This window comes from Aedes albopictus, chromosome 3 (assembly GCF_035046485.1).
Source record: "Aedes albopictus strain Foshan chromosome 3, AalbF5, whole genome shotgun sequence".
In the NCBI taxonomy this organism is placed as follows: domain Eukaryota; kingdom Metazoa; phylum Arthropoda; class Insecta; order Diptera; family Culicidae; genus Aedes; species Aedes albopictus.
In genome coordinates this window covers 118,884,356-118,899,295 of record NC_085138.1, presented here as the reverse complement: position 1 = coordinate 118,899,295, position 14,940 = coordinate 118,884,356, and the positions used below count along the sequence as shown (strand labels likewise).

The following is a 14,940-nucleotide window of genomic DNA, read 5'->3' as shown; positions in this document are numbered from 1 at the left end:
GCACTCGGAGTTTTCGAGCGACGGGTGCTAAGGACGATCTTCAGCGGCGTGCAGGAGAACGGTGTATGGCGGAGAAGGTGAACCACGAGCTCGCTGCACTTTACGGCGAACCCAGCATCCAGAAAGTGGCCAAAGCCGGAAGGATACGGTGGGCAGGGCATGTTGCAAGAATGCCGGACAACAACCCTGAAAAGTTGGTGTTTGCTAACCATCCGGTTGGTACAAGAAGGCGTGGAGCGCAGAGAGCACGATGGGCGGACTAGGTGGAGCGTGATCTGGCGAGTGTTGGGCGTGACCGACGTTGGAGAGCTGCAGCTGCAAATCGAGTATTATCACAGAGAACAAACATCCAAGTCCAGTTCCGAAACTTTGTAAGGAATTTAACGGTCTTTTGAAATCGGCAACACAAGTGGCAACATCGTGGCGCTGCAATTGGTTAATTTCCCATACTAATTTAACTCACCACTTGAAATGTTTCAATTCACCACTGAATGTGGCAATATGGTGTTTGGTGGCGTTAGTGTTGTCATTGTATATTGGTTTGCAACCTTACTCAAGTGAAGATTCAAATCCTTACACAACATACTGAATTAAATTTGTTCTAGCCTGGATGTCTGTTCTCTGTGGTATAATGACGGCGGCAAATTGTTGATTCAGTATAATCATGAATTTGATGTTAACTAAATAAATGAATGAGTAACTATATTTATTCTCACAATGAACTTGAAACTGTAATCTTTAATCACCCTGGCATATCATGAGTAATTTGAAGATAGTTTTGAGATATTCCAGATCAACAAGACTACTCCGAAGACCATAGCTTCAGCTCTACACTTGTGATAATAGCTTTTACCACTACGTCTTCGTCCTTCTGAAATTCCTTCAGAGATTCCAACAGAAACTACTACACGGTGTTCAATAAGTTCGGATACACAGTAGAATTCAATTTATTTCCCATCTGTAATTGAGATTTGCAAAGTGAATGTATTAATTGAAAGTTCACATAATATCGATCAAATACAGTATATGTTTTGTAATAAACTGTCCTTTATCCTTTTGTAATAATTGCAAATGTGTCTCAAGTTCCTTTCGGCCAGCACGCACGTCTGTCATTTGTATTTCGTCTAGTTTTTATTGAGTAATGGTGTTAAGTTAAATCAAATTAGGTTGTTGTCCTCAGCATTAGTGGTAGCAACTATGACCATACGAAATAATCTATAAGATTCAGATTGGATGAAGTACGGACTCATTTTATTTTGATCTTTAAAATGGCTTAAATTGCCGCTGTACCTGTTTTAATGATTTTTGTTTTGTCAAAAAGCATTGCTGCGTTATATCTCAGTTTAATCCATGATTATCTTTTCCAAACTTGATTATATCCATATTGTGGCAAATTTTAACCAAAATTGGCTTTATATAATGTACTTATGCCTTTTTCATAGATTTAAGCACATTTTGACTAAACTTGCAAATTTATCACCATATCATCACTAAAATAGCAGTGTAAAGCTTTTGTCTATTAATTTAGTTATTTTTATTTGGTATAGTGAGATGTAAACTCAAAAGTCAACGTTTTAAACTTCTGTAGCTTGAGCAACTTATCGAAAATTATTCCAGCGTGCCGGAGCTAACAAACTTTAGATACATCTTAGGCTTATTAAAAAAGTAGAAAAAGACTTTATTCAAAACCATATGCTATATTTGATCAGTGTTATATGACCTTTCAATAAATACATTTAATTACAGATGTGAAATTAATTCAAGTTATATGGTGTATCCGTACTTATTGAACACCGTGTACAAGGATCTTTTTTTTAATTTAGCTTTATCCCAGTTTCGAGTTCGAAACAAATCGCCCAAGGAACTTCTTGAGCGTTTCCCTGCAGGAATTTTCTCCAATGACTTGAACGATTCAGGCAAGGAATTTCCCCTTTTATCAAGATAGACAGGGAAATTTCTTCTGATCAGCAAATAGCCCTTTAAGGCTCCCCCAAATCGACGCGATATTCGCCCGCGACAGCGATTTTTCAGGCGAAGGTTCATTGGAGCCGAAACTTGCATTTTCAACAGCACAAATGGGGAAAATAAAACATCTAATCGATCCGAAACATCTATCGAAAAACGATCACCGGTAGGTAATAAATCGTTATAAATTGTAAGGCAAAGCGTAGTTCGGTTTTTTTTTTTTGAGCCCCCTGGTAGTGGACGCTACTACCCAATTGTCCAATTTGTCCAATATGTGCTTTTGAAAATGGTCTGTATAACTACAATATCCAGGCACCTGAAAAATCGCTGTCGCCGGCGACGACAGTCGCGTCGGTTTGGGGGAGCCCTTAAGCGTTTCCGTTCCGTCCTGCGATTCTTGCAAAAACTGTTTTAGATATTCCTCCATTATTTGGAGAATTTCTTGGCTTTTCAGTCCGATTGTGAGATCAAAAACACCTTATGTTCTCTTACTCCGACGTTTCGATCCGTATCGGACCTTTTTCACTCGATTCCGTGAAAAAGATCCGATACGGATCGAAACGTCAGTGTAAGAGAACATAAGGTGTGTGTGTTCGGACTGAAAAGCCAAGAAATTCTCCAAAGAATACACCAAGAACAGTCGTAATCCATCAACGATATTCCTCCAGGAATTTTTCCAAAATTTTTTTTTTCAAAAATAGCATGAAAATTGCTGAAAAATTATTTGAAAGAATCCCTAAAGGGACCCCCCAAAATTGTGGGTGATATTGTGTGGTTTCGATTATTACGACTAATAAATTGCTAATAAATGACTTCTGCATCCACTTTGAGGTCGAGGACGTAAATATGCCAAGCCTACTAGATCACATACTGCGCTACCAGTACATTCAGAGGCCAGTAGTGCCGGCGTACTGCAAAACTTGTTCCCGTAACAGCTGTAGATAAGCAGAGGTATAACATAAACATTAATAACAACGGAGGTCGCTCTACTATTAATTTCGTTTTTCAATATTCATGTGGTCTGGTTTGAAACAGATCCATTAAAATTAATTACCGCCCTGCATACTGCAATAAAACTTTTGCAGCTCAACAAAAGCGCTTAACGTTTTTCAGTCTCCAACACAACAAAAAGCAATGCCAAAGATTATATCTTTAGAATGGGCCCCAGTCAGCTGTATCCCTAACAACAGCAGAATTCAAATTACAATATTGCCATCATTAAGAAGCACGATGGGGATTAGAGACAAAAGTATATAATGGGAAGCTGTTGGCAGAACGGTTGAAGAGGACGACGACTGAAGCCAAATCCCGAGTCGAGAAGCAACCAACACGTGAATGGGGTTCGGGTGGGATGAAAGAACCCTTTAATGCAAATGGAATTCACAGGTTGGGAAATGGTCACAAAACGGAAGCAAATGAAGCTGGGCGAGAAAAAAAAGGAGTCCAAAAGTGGCACCATTACCATGCCTTGTGCTGGTTTCATCTTTTTATTTCTGGCTCTGTATACGCTTCAATTGAAACGCAGCCCGTTTCTAAAGCTCTTCGTGACATAAATTTTTACGGTATGTGACATGTACTCTGTAGTTATTTAGTACGTCGAAAAAAACATTCCGATCGAAAAAGAAAACTACAAGATCGGAAATCGAACCCATTGTTTTCGTGATTGGCAAATGTATCGCACTGCTCACTGAAGGTCTTGCGTATACTGATTGCATACTTTTTTGCTTATCTAGCATTTCTGTGTCGCAGGCACAGAATCTATGCTTCAAGATACTATAGAGTAATCTGATGCAATGGTATGGGTTTTCATAGTATGACTTTAGTCTCTAGACTATAGTCGATTCTTTCAAGTTGAAATAATGTCTAATTTATTTTTTTCATTGAATGGTCAAAAAAATTGTCAAGTACTTTTTATTGCAATGTTCTATTGCAAATATTTAAAAAATCATAATTGTACCCATTAAAGCTAATTCCATTGATCTGTTTATGTCACATCGGCAATGACACAGATGTTGTTCCACTTGAGTGAAAAAGTTAACCTTCGTCACAAGCGAATGTCAACGTGAGTCCATCGTTCACCGAATACTTACTAAAACAGCGCCCACCGCGACCCTACGAAATAGGCGCAGACATCCTTACAAACGGTATAGATACCTAAGGACTGTTCAATTTATAAAACGGACAACTTTATAAGGCTATAAAAAGAAGACGCGCAGTTCAAATTTACCCACCCTTGCTTTGTTGTTCAGTACATCATCTGTCATTATAGTGGTCATTTTTAAATCGAATAAAAATAGTTTTATTTTATAGAAAATTGGCCAGGTGTTAAATAAGGTGAATTTTTCGATCGCTGAAAATTGAAAATATATATAAAATTACTGTTCACATATGGTATATCGTTTTTAATACCAGAAAAGTATGTCCCATGCTGCAGCAGCATGAGTAATAAACATTCTGGCAAAATTTAAACACAATCGGAAAATTAAGTGTAGAGATATTGAAGTCTTAAGTGAGATCCATTTTTTTCAATAAAATTCAATTGTTAAGCAAAAAGGGCATGAACATATTAAATACTCATTTTTTTATGCATCCAGTCGAAAGTGGGAATAATGTGGATTTAAATGCAGAAAACTGCTTCTTAATAGCATTACTGGTTTGGTTACTGTGCGCTATTGCAGACACAGTAATCAAAACGGTTTCGTTCTTTGAAGGTTCTTACAAATAACAATGCAACCTAATGCAAATTTTGCATAACAATAATGTTGGAAATGAAAACTTTGCATCCGATTATTATTAAATAAGATGTACAATAACATATGACCAACTTTGCTGAATAGTGAGCAATATTCTGCTATTCTGGACAAATTATTAGCTGAATCCGTGATGTTATTGCAGCACAGGACTTTAATGAACATTTTGTTCATAATTTCTATGAAAATAGGGCAACTCACCATATCAAGCCGGAGACTGCTTGGTGCATTATTACTGACCAACTATTAAGCTTTACCTTCAGTAGAATAGTATGAGATTCCAATACATTGAAAACTTCATGAAAATGTGCATATTAAGTATGTGGAAAGTTATGTCGAATTTTGAGAAATGGACTTTTATTGATGTTCTACGAAAACCGCTTCAGTTACACAATAAAGAACATTTTGCTTAACGTTATATTTTTCCTATATTTGAGAATAGCTATTGAAAGTTATGCAAAAAACTTATAATGATTTTATTGAAAAATAAAAAAGATATCGCACAAGCAAGTTGTCCGTTTTATAAATTGAACAGTCCTTACCTACATACCAAAGCAGTGCAGCATCCCAGAGAAGGAGTAGCGAATTTCTCTGCACAGCCCAGGGCGGTGAAAAGAATGTCAACAATTTGGTTGAACCCTCCTGCTGGCATAGCCAAAGATAGCATCGGAGCGATGACCCATCTCACGTTAAATGACTTTTTATTATGATGTTGTTATATTATTACCCGCATCGTTTATTCCGAATCTACTATAGTCAGCAGCGATTCAAACGGAAATTTGCCCAATCAGTAGGATCTTTCGTTTTAATGTAGATGAAATAGATTTCTTTTCTAGTTCTATGATCCGTAGTTGCCGGTGATTTTGCAATCATTAGTGTGCAACCCCCTGACAGGCATTGTTGTCAACTTCGAATGAGTGTAAAATAAGCAACATAGGGCGGAATTTAAAGGTACGAAACTGATTACACTCATTCGAAGAGGGTATTCTGCTTAGAGGGTTCGAAAAGTCGGTACAAGATTGTTGTCAACATTTCTTTTCTTAAAACGGCCCCAAAATGTGCTGAGCAAACGAAATAGGGCCCCTAATGTCTCTACAGTCACTCCATGCTATAGGTATAGGCGTGTCAATGGCGTGTTAGTGTGCATGTTCCACTTTATTCGAAATTTGGACAGCTTAATGGAGGCACTTGGTGCCTCGTTTGGACTCGTTCTTCACAGACATCTATGAAGTGGGAGCACATGGTCGGGGTTCTACTAAATCGAACCAAACATGTGGCGATCATGGCAATAGTGAAAAGAAAACAGATGATACATTCTCAACGTTTAGTTTCCATTCAAAAAACTAGGGAACTTGGGAAAAATGGGAAAACCATGCTCTTGAGTGATGGGATTGACGATGACAAGCGAAATGGCTTTTTTTTTCAGTCAGTACAATTTTCAAAGAAATTGACTATCAGATATGAAGGCCGGCTCCAGAAGCGCGTTATCCTCTATTTGTGACATTTGTGCCATCGCCATAATAAATGGGTATCTCTCGACCGGCTCACTATTTACACCTTGTCTTCAAAAATGTTTAATGTGCCGATTTTCTGAAAGTCCTCGCTAAAAAGTAAGGAAAATGCATTTACTTACCTAACCGATCAGGCTAAGGCCAGGGTGGCCTCTGCTGTACATAGAAGCCGTCTCCATTCCACTCGGTCCATGGCTGTTTGTCTCCAGTTCCGCACTCTGCGTAGGGTCCGCAGATCGTCCTCCACTTGGTCGACCCACCTAGCTCGCTGCGCACTACGTCTTCTTGTACCGGTCGGATGGCTCTCGAGAACCATTTTAATCGGGTTGCTATCCGACATCCTGATGACGTGACCCGCCCACCGTAGCCTCCCGATTTTCGTGGTATGGACGGTGGTTGGTTCTCTCAGCAGCTGATGCAGCTCGTGCTTCATTCGCCTTCTCCAAGTCCCGTCTTCCATCTGCACTCCGCTGTAGATAGCACGCACCTTCCGTTCAAAAACTTCAAGGGTGCGTTGGTCTTCTGCACGTAGGGTCCATGTTTCGTGCCCATAGAGGACGACCGGTCTAATCAGCGTTTTGTAGATACTTAACTTCGTGTTTCGGCGAACTTTATTCGATCGTAGAGTTCTGCGGAGTCCAAAGTAAGCACGATTCCCTGCCACAATGCGCCTCTGAATTTCTCTGCTGGTGTCTTTGTTGGCGGTTACCAATGAGCCCAAGTACACGAATTCTTCAACCGCCTCGATTTCATCACCGTCGATTTAAATTCGGGGTGGCGGGCGCGCTGATTCCTCCCTTGACTCCTTTGCCATCATGTACTTTGTCTTCAACACATTAATGACTAATCCGATTCGCCTGGCTTCACTCTTTAGTCGGATGTACGTTTCCGCCATCGTCTCAAATTTACGAGCAATAATATCAATTTCATCAGCGAAACCAAGCAGCAGAACGAACTTCGTGAAAACCATCCCACTCGTGTTTATCCCCGCTCTCCTAATTACACCCTCTAAAGCAATGTTGAACAGCAAGCACGAAAGGCCATAACCTTGCCGTAACCCTTTGCGAGATTCGAAGGGACTCGAGAGTGCCCCTGATACTCGAACTACGCACATCACTCGATCCATCGTCGCCTTGATCAATCGTATCAGCTTATCCGGGAATCCGTATTCGTCCATAATCAGCCATAGCTGTTCTCGATCAATTGTATCATACGCCGATTTGAAATCGATGAACAAGTGATGTGTGGGCACGTTGTATTCGCGGCATTTCTGCAACACCTGGCGGATGGCGAACATCTGGTCCGTTGTAGCGTGTTCACCCATGAATCCAGCCTGATATTGCCGCATGAACTCTCTTGCAATCGGTGATAGACGGCGGCATAAAATTTGAGAGAGTACCTTGTAGGCAGCGCTCAGTAATGTGATCGCGCAATAGTTCCCGCAATCCAACATGTCGCCCTTTTTGTAGATGGGACACACGATACCTTCCATCCATTCCTCCGGTAATACTTCCTCCTCACAATTCTTGGTAATGACCCAGTGTAGTGCTCCTCACCAGTGCTTCTCCACCGTATTTTAGTAGCTCGCTTGGTAGTTGAACTGCTCCAACGGCTTTGTTGTTTTTCAATCGGCTAACGCTTCTTTGAACGCTCGTAGAACGCTTCTTTGTCGTCATCAGGTCTCCCTTTGTGTGGACAGTGGACGTTGATGATGCTGTAGTTAAAGAAACAGCGCTTAACTCTTAACATGCACATCCTTGCGTTGATTGGCTGCCATCCGATCACACGTTGTCGCATCTTGCCCAACACTATAAATCCTGTTCCCAGTTCATTGGTGGTGCCACAGCTTTGATAGAAGGTAGCTGCTCGTTGCCCGCTTTTCCACACTTACCTGCGAAACCTGGTGACTTACAATTCCATGTTCCAAGTTTCCAATCGTAGTCTTTATTTCGTCGCATGGGTCTTTGCCGATTGTATCGAGTCGTATTTTCTCCTATGTTATTCGCAATGGGGATTTTTACGGGTGGCTTATTGGGCCTACGCCAACACTCCTGTCTCGCCGGAGGGCCATCGTGTCAGTTCTGTTTAACGTCCAAACCAACACTGGGACGACCACACTGATGGAACGGGGCTACCACCTTGGATCTAGCTGCGCGTGGTGCAGCGTTTCTTACTCAGCCACTGGATGCCAGAACAGACGCTGTTTGAGCCGCACCTCCTTGGTGAACAGACGCTCGAGACGTACCTCCTCAATCTAGCTGAAGTCAGAAGGACAACAGTGCCCAGACTGCACTACAAGCTAAGCACACAACTCTGAGCTGGTGGTCTTTGTCATCGCTTGACCCGTGGAAGCATTATGTAGGAACTTGTGAGGACCAGAGCTATGTTAGACGCTCTCCTTATCGACTCACCGTTTTGCAGTGAGAACAGAACCTCAGACCATATTTGAGGCAGCCGGTAGTGCCGCGGAACCTTTTACGGGTGTCCCACTTGAAGTGGTCAAATATGAAAGTGAACCAAACGGTGTCCCGCCGGAAGTGGGAAAAATGTTTAAGTTATCCAGACCCATGCATGCGACGCCTCAAATCGTGACTTTTTCAATAACCTGATGAATGATTGAAAAGAAAACAGGCTCAAATCACATTTAAATCTACCGGTAGTGTTCCGGAATCAGTTCCGGGTGTCCCACCGAAATGGTGTGGTTAAATATAAAAGTGAACCAAACTCATACTACTACGAAAGGCCAAAACACAAAAGGCCGAAGCACGAAAGGAACGAAAGGGCCGAATTACAAAATTAGTCAGTTTGTTACCTAATCCTTTCCTTTTAATTACTTTTACCAATAATTCAATATATCTATAAAAAAAACATTTACGCAAATAAATATTGTTCAACATACACTGCCCATGATCGCATATCAGTCCCATCTTGGCTGGGTTTCCTATTCATATGGGACAATTATGCGATCATAGGCAGTACAGGGGATGGCCAAAATGTTTGGGATAGGCAACTTTTTTTTCTCTCACAAAAAAGTTCAGCATGCTATATCTTTTCATAGAGCGCATCAAAAAATCTCAAATTTTGACTGTTTGTCAACCTATTATATGTGCATCATTGGTACAAATTTGGGCTTGATTGATTAATATTTCGCGAAGTTAGAACCGTTCGGGTAAAACACCTTTTTTTAGACAACGCATTTTTGAGCTGTCATATCTCGGAAACCAGTAAACCGAATTGAATGAAATTTTGAACGTACACTAACAATATGTAAATGCTTCACAAACTATTAAAACATAGATACTTTTTAAACGTTGAAAAAAGTTATCATGGATTTTGACACTTTTTGGACTTTTCTTGAAAAAATGTATTTTTTTACATTAATGTGAAAAAAATTTTGTGTTGATATCCAAAGATTTTCCACTTCTGTTCTCAAATTATCTCTAATCAGATATATTAGAGCCTATTTAGATTGAAGGAAGAACACATTTAATAATTTTTGTGTGGTATTGTAAATTTTACTTATTTTCCTCTATATGGGTAAAAATTTCAACCCGATATAACTTAATTCGCCGTGAGAAAATATTACATTTTATAACGTCGTATTGAGTATCAATATATTGTTGATAAACGTTAAAAAATTCATTCAATTTGGTTCACTGGTTTCCGAGTTATGACAGCTCAAAAATGAGTTGTCTAAAAAATAGTGTTCTACGCGAACGGTTCTAACTTCGCGAAAAATTAATCAATCAAGCCCAAATTTGTACCAATGATGCACACATAATATATTGACAAACAGTCAAAATTTGAGATTTTTTGATAAATATGCAGTAGGATAAGTCAAGTCAACGCTGTCTCGCAAAATTAAAATTGAATCGCAAACTTCGATAGGTTTTTAAATCACCTTTTACTTCTAAAATTACTGAGTAAAATTATGATGCGACTGGTTGCGCCCTCACGCTCGGTAATGTGGTTGAAATTTGAATGAGATTTTATATGGAAAATTTAACATGCTTGATTTTTTTTTTGTCAGATTTTACATGAATCTATGATAATACAATGTAGCCTAAATTGCGCAACAACAACTTTGTCAAAGTCTGGTATTTTTCAGCTCCTACAATACATTGAACATAACCCGAGCAGAGAATAATATTAAATGAATAACATATCAAGGTATTACTCCAAAAAACTATCATACCTCGATAAACCCTTCATAAGGCTGTAATAAGAGGCAACAACAATAACAAGAACGAATACAAAAAAAATTGGATAAATAACACCAGTATTGAGCAATAATTGCATACCTAAAATTTTAAGGACTGCAATTGCAATTGCCAGAAGGTACTGAATAAAAAAGTAATAACATTTCTTATTATTTAATTGTCCAATTATTCGATGGCTCAGTGATTTAATAGCAGAACTTGTTCTTTACATTTTCACTGCTTAAGAAAGATCATAAGAACATATTCAACGAGAAAGGCACTATCACTACTAGGTGGATTCAGTGTACATGAACCATGCCACAAGATTTTCAAGCAATTATTACGACATGCAATAACTTCAGGGTTTGATGATTTGGAAGGTAGGTGCTTCGGGCTAAGATGTTCGGTAGGTCAAAGTCTCAAAAATATGAGTCTTTTTCTTCTTATTCTTCTATGTGGCTCTATGTTTCCACTGGAACTTGGTCTGCCTCTCTTCAACATAGTGTTCTTTGAGCATTACCACTTTATCAATTGAATGGCTTTCTTAGCCTACCATTGCATGAATAAATTACTCTTTGTTCTGATGAAGTACATTTCAATAATTTATTTTGTTTCATATATTCGCTTGCTTTTATAAATAAATCGGATTAAGCAACAACATTCAATCGCGGGGCGTGGCGTTGCATCCTGCTGGAGAACGCTTATTTCCAAAGACAAAAACTGAACACATACTTATACTACGTTCGTACGCACGCCAAACCAATTTTGCGTATTATCACTAAAGCTAATTCACTGTTTTGTTCGCTCTTCATTGCATTTACGTCCTTCTACTATTCACTGTTAGATCACTCGTTTGTGCTTTTAAAACCTATTAAAACTAAAATTAACTGAAATAAGTTTCCTCCAAGTACAGACCAACTCACTATTCAATGTTTTGTTTTGGTATTAGTTTTATACGTTTAACCGAGGTTTACCGGCACCAGCATCGGCTGCAGCGTGTCTCCGTTTGATGGCTTTTAGCCGTTGATTGCAGTAGACCCGCAGGAAAATGGCCAAAAATACAATAAACACGCCAACGACTCCCAGGAAGGAAATACTGTGTTTGTAGATCAAGCAAGAGAGCAATATCGCAATAGCCTGCCTGAGGGTCATAATAATGGTGAAAACCACCGCGCCGAAGGTGGCAATCGTGTAGAAAATGAAAAGTTGCCCTACGGCTGAGGAGATTGATAGTACTATGCAGTCTAGGACGAATTTTGGATGTTCGGCAGCGAACTGCAGTGAACTGTAGAAGCCCCCTTGCATGTAAAGCGATGCGGCCGTGAAAAGAGTACTGAAGAGATTGACACCGCACATCATCTGGATTGATGACATGGAGTAAGTTTTGAATAGTTCGCCTTGCCAGTTGGAGGTGAAACTGTCGAAAATCATGTAGAATGTGAGCAGTAAGACTCCGGTTAAGGTGGTCATGGCCGTGGTTTTCGATTCGTCCGTTGATCCGGTCAAAAAGAATATCATGCCAACCGATATCATTATGGCGGTTATGTATTCGTAAAATTCGTATTTGTTTCGGGATACAATTTTACCCATTATCATCACGGGAATGATTTTACACGACTTTGCCAGGACCTGCGTGGGAAAGTTAACGAATTTCAGAGCTTCGTACTGAAACCATGCACTCATGATGTTCGAAAACGATGCATAGGAGTATTTATAAAGTGGAGCACGCTGCCGGAGCTGCCTTTTTACTGTCAAATAGACAGCAGTTATCATGAAGCCCAAAACTCGATTCGTAAAAACAAGAAATTGGGAGTCTTTGAAATGCACTTTTTTCTTGTCGGCGTTTTCGTATTCTTGTGTCATGATCTTTTCTTGGAGTACTCCCCAGGTAAGATACGATCCCATCAATCCAAATAGACAGTAGAATAGAAGAATGCATTCTTGAACCGATGACCGTTTCGATCCAACTCCTTTGTCTGCATTTCTTCCATCAATCCCACGATCTCCTTCGGAGTTTCCGAGACAGAACCTCACCACATTGGATAGGGCTGACTTGTCCGATCGCTCCAGATATTTAGTTTTACGGGTGTACTTATAGATCAGCAATCCTGGAATCAGCACGCATAGGTAGCCGAACGTGTTGATCGATAATCTGAGAAGCCATGAATATTCCTTCGACTTCCGATCGATGAGCTGCGATAGAGTTAATTCTTCTGGTTGACCTGCTGCAGCCTCCGACAGAGGTGGAACTATCGGATTCCCTCCTAGACTTTCGTGGAGAATGTTCGACACCAACTGCACTATTGTTATAGTTATTATAACTATGAAGCTATAAAAAATGACATCAGATAATCATTAGTCTAAAACGCTTTAAAATCAGTTATATTTACTAAAGCTTACCAAATTATCAAATCCGGAACTAGATTCCTCATATTTGAGCACTAGCTGAGTAACGACGAATGCTATCCAAATGTTTTCTACCTTCTAATAGACACCTTCGGATCCAGAACCGATCTGCTAGTTCAGTGTCCTGAGGAGTTGAGCTTCATGTTTAACATTCGTTTCACCTTCGCTGTAGAAACATTTTAAAAACGCTAGATTAGAATGGTGCACTACTAGTCTCAGAGACAGAATTCGACCTTAAAACACTTACAAATCACTGCTTTGGCTGCAGTGTTATCGAAGTAGCGTAAAATAGATGAGTTGGATGTTTTTCTTTCGTACGACCCAACAAGCACTAGTAGAACGTAACTACTCTGTCAGCGAAACACTGCAAACTACTATTGATGCGCGCGTTTGTGTCACTTTTTTGCACATGTATTGCTCGCACGATTCTTGGCCTCTTGGCTTTAGAAAATCAAAAGCAGCCTGAGAGGAGAAGCGCTTGATGGAGTATTTTTCTACGCACACTCAAGTAAAAGGAACTCACATGAGACATGAAAACAGCTGATCCATTCAAAAATCGATAGAACTGTCACGAGTGTACCGTTATTTTATGCTGCAATGTTTACAAAATGCGACAGGTTCATAATCGGATAGGGTGTGCGATAGCTTCTCAAACACAGCCAAAATTGAACCGGTAATGTTGCGAGTGAAACGAAATCCGTTTTGCAAATAAACCCACTCTTTGGCTACATCCATATATAACGTAACGTTAAAATCAAAAATTTTCAACCCCCCCTCCCCCCTCCGTAACGCTATTTTGTATGAAAATCTTATTTTTTTGTATGGACGGTAACCAAGGGGTTGGTCACTCGGCACATTGTGCCCGGCACACATGCCGGCACATCTCGGCACACATGCCGGCACATCTCGGCACACATGCCGGCACAATTCGGCACACATGGGCACAACAATAAAATCCAATGTTGCTCTATAGAATCAACCTGTCAAAATACTCACGATTGAAAAAAACCGTTTGTTTACATTTTTATCAAGTATGCTGGGATGGATTTTGTTTGTAAACACCAATCAGATCAAGAACATTCGACAAAAATTGACAGGGTGCTTCATTAGCGCAAAAACATACAAAGAAAAAACCCCACTGGGCACGTGCGGCACACCTTCGGCACGTTCGGCACACTTGGGCACACATTGAAAATTATACTTATGACACACATGTGATACAAGAATCACTGTACAATTGCGCTTGAAATGAGTGCCATACTGGAAATTCTCTCAGTTCAAGTCAGTCTTGTCAAAATTTTCTTGACACTGCGTACCGTTGTACAGGAATCACACTCGTATCACATGTCTGTCCGGGGTACAGTTTTGGCACAGTTTGGCACAGTTTTGGCACACATTGGCACACGCTCAAAAATAATGGCACAAACGAAGTGTGCTGAATGGCCAACCCCTTGACGGTAACGTTCGGTCATACTCCCCTCCTCCCTTTACAGCGTTCCGTAATTTGTGGACGGCTCCTTTGTCTTATAATATATGAAGCGTAACACAGCGATAGACCCCCTCCCACCCCGCTCAACGTTAGGTAATATTTGAACGGACCGTAACCGGAAAATTCGCATTTACCCGTTCCTAACCGTCCCTAACCGCTAAACTGAGCTGCAGTTACACGCAAAAACGGCTACGCTCAAAAATGTGTTCAGCCTGCACATTTTTAGTAAACATCCATGCCGCACATGACTGTGTTGGAAACATACATTTTTTTTTAAATTGCTCGTACCTTGGCTCGTACGCTCACATGAGCATGTATTTTGCAATAATTTCGACATGGCAACCTCACTGGGTTTATAAACCACCTTCAAATACCGAAAAATATTGATATTTTGCAAAAATGTGAGCGTACGAGCAATTGGGTTTTTAAATTAAGAAAAATGTATTGATTTTTTGATCTTATACGAAAGAGCACCTTTTTCTGAGCCACTATGATTTTTTTCAGATTTTTGGAACTTCATTTTGGTACCTAAAATCGCTTTCGAAGAGATTTTTCGAAATCACCTTTTGACAGCTGACCAACTGCTTGACAGCTCCACCCAGTACAAAATGCGATGAGGG

The 14,940-nt window shown here is 40.1% G+C and overlaps 1 protein-coding gene across 3 annotated transcripts; it reads right to left on the bottom strand.

Annotated features, from left to right (window-relative positions):
* Window positions 1-11,014: 11,014 nt before the first annotated feature.
* On the bottom strand, window positions 11,015-13,339 carry LOC109399352 (adenosine 3'-phospho 5'-phosphosulfate transporter 1). Of its 3 annotated transcripts, none has more exons than XM_029866836.2 (3): window positions 13,065-13,339; window positions 12,826-12,997; window positions 11,015-12,754 (listed from the first exon to the last, which is right to left on the bottom strand). In XM_029866836.2, exons 2-3 carry the CDS (start codon window positions 12,855-12,857, stop codon window positions 11,377-11,379), a joined length of 1,410 nt encoding a protein of 469 aa, XP_029722696.2. In that variant the 5' UTR covers window positions 12,858-12,997; window positions 13,065-13,339; the 3' UTR covers window positions 11,015-11,376. The 3 variants fall into 3 exon arrangements, with proteins under 3 accessions (XP_029722696.2, XP_062711377.1, XP_029722695.2); XM_062855393.1 differs by having other exon boundaries at window positions 12,826-13,019; window positions 13,079-13,339; XM_029866835.2 differs by having other exon boundaries at window positions 13,079-13,339.
* Between the last annotated feature and the right edge of the window lie 1,601 nt (window positions 13,340-14,940).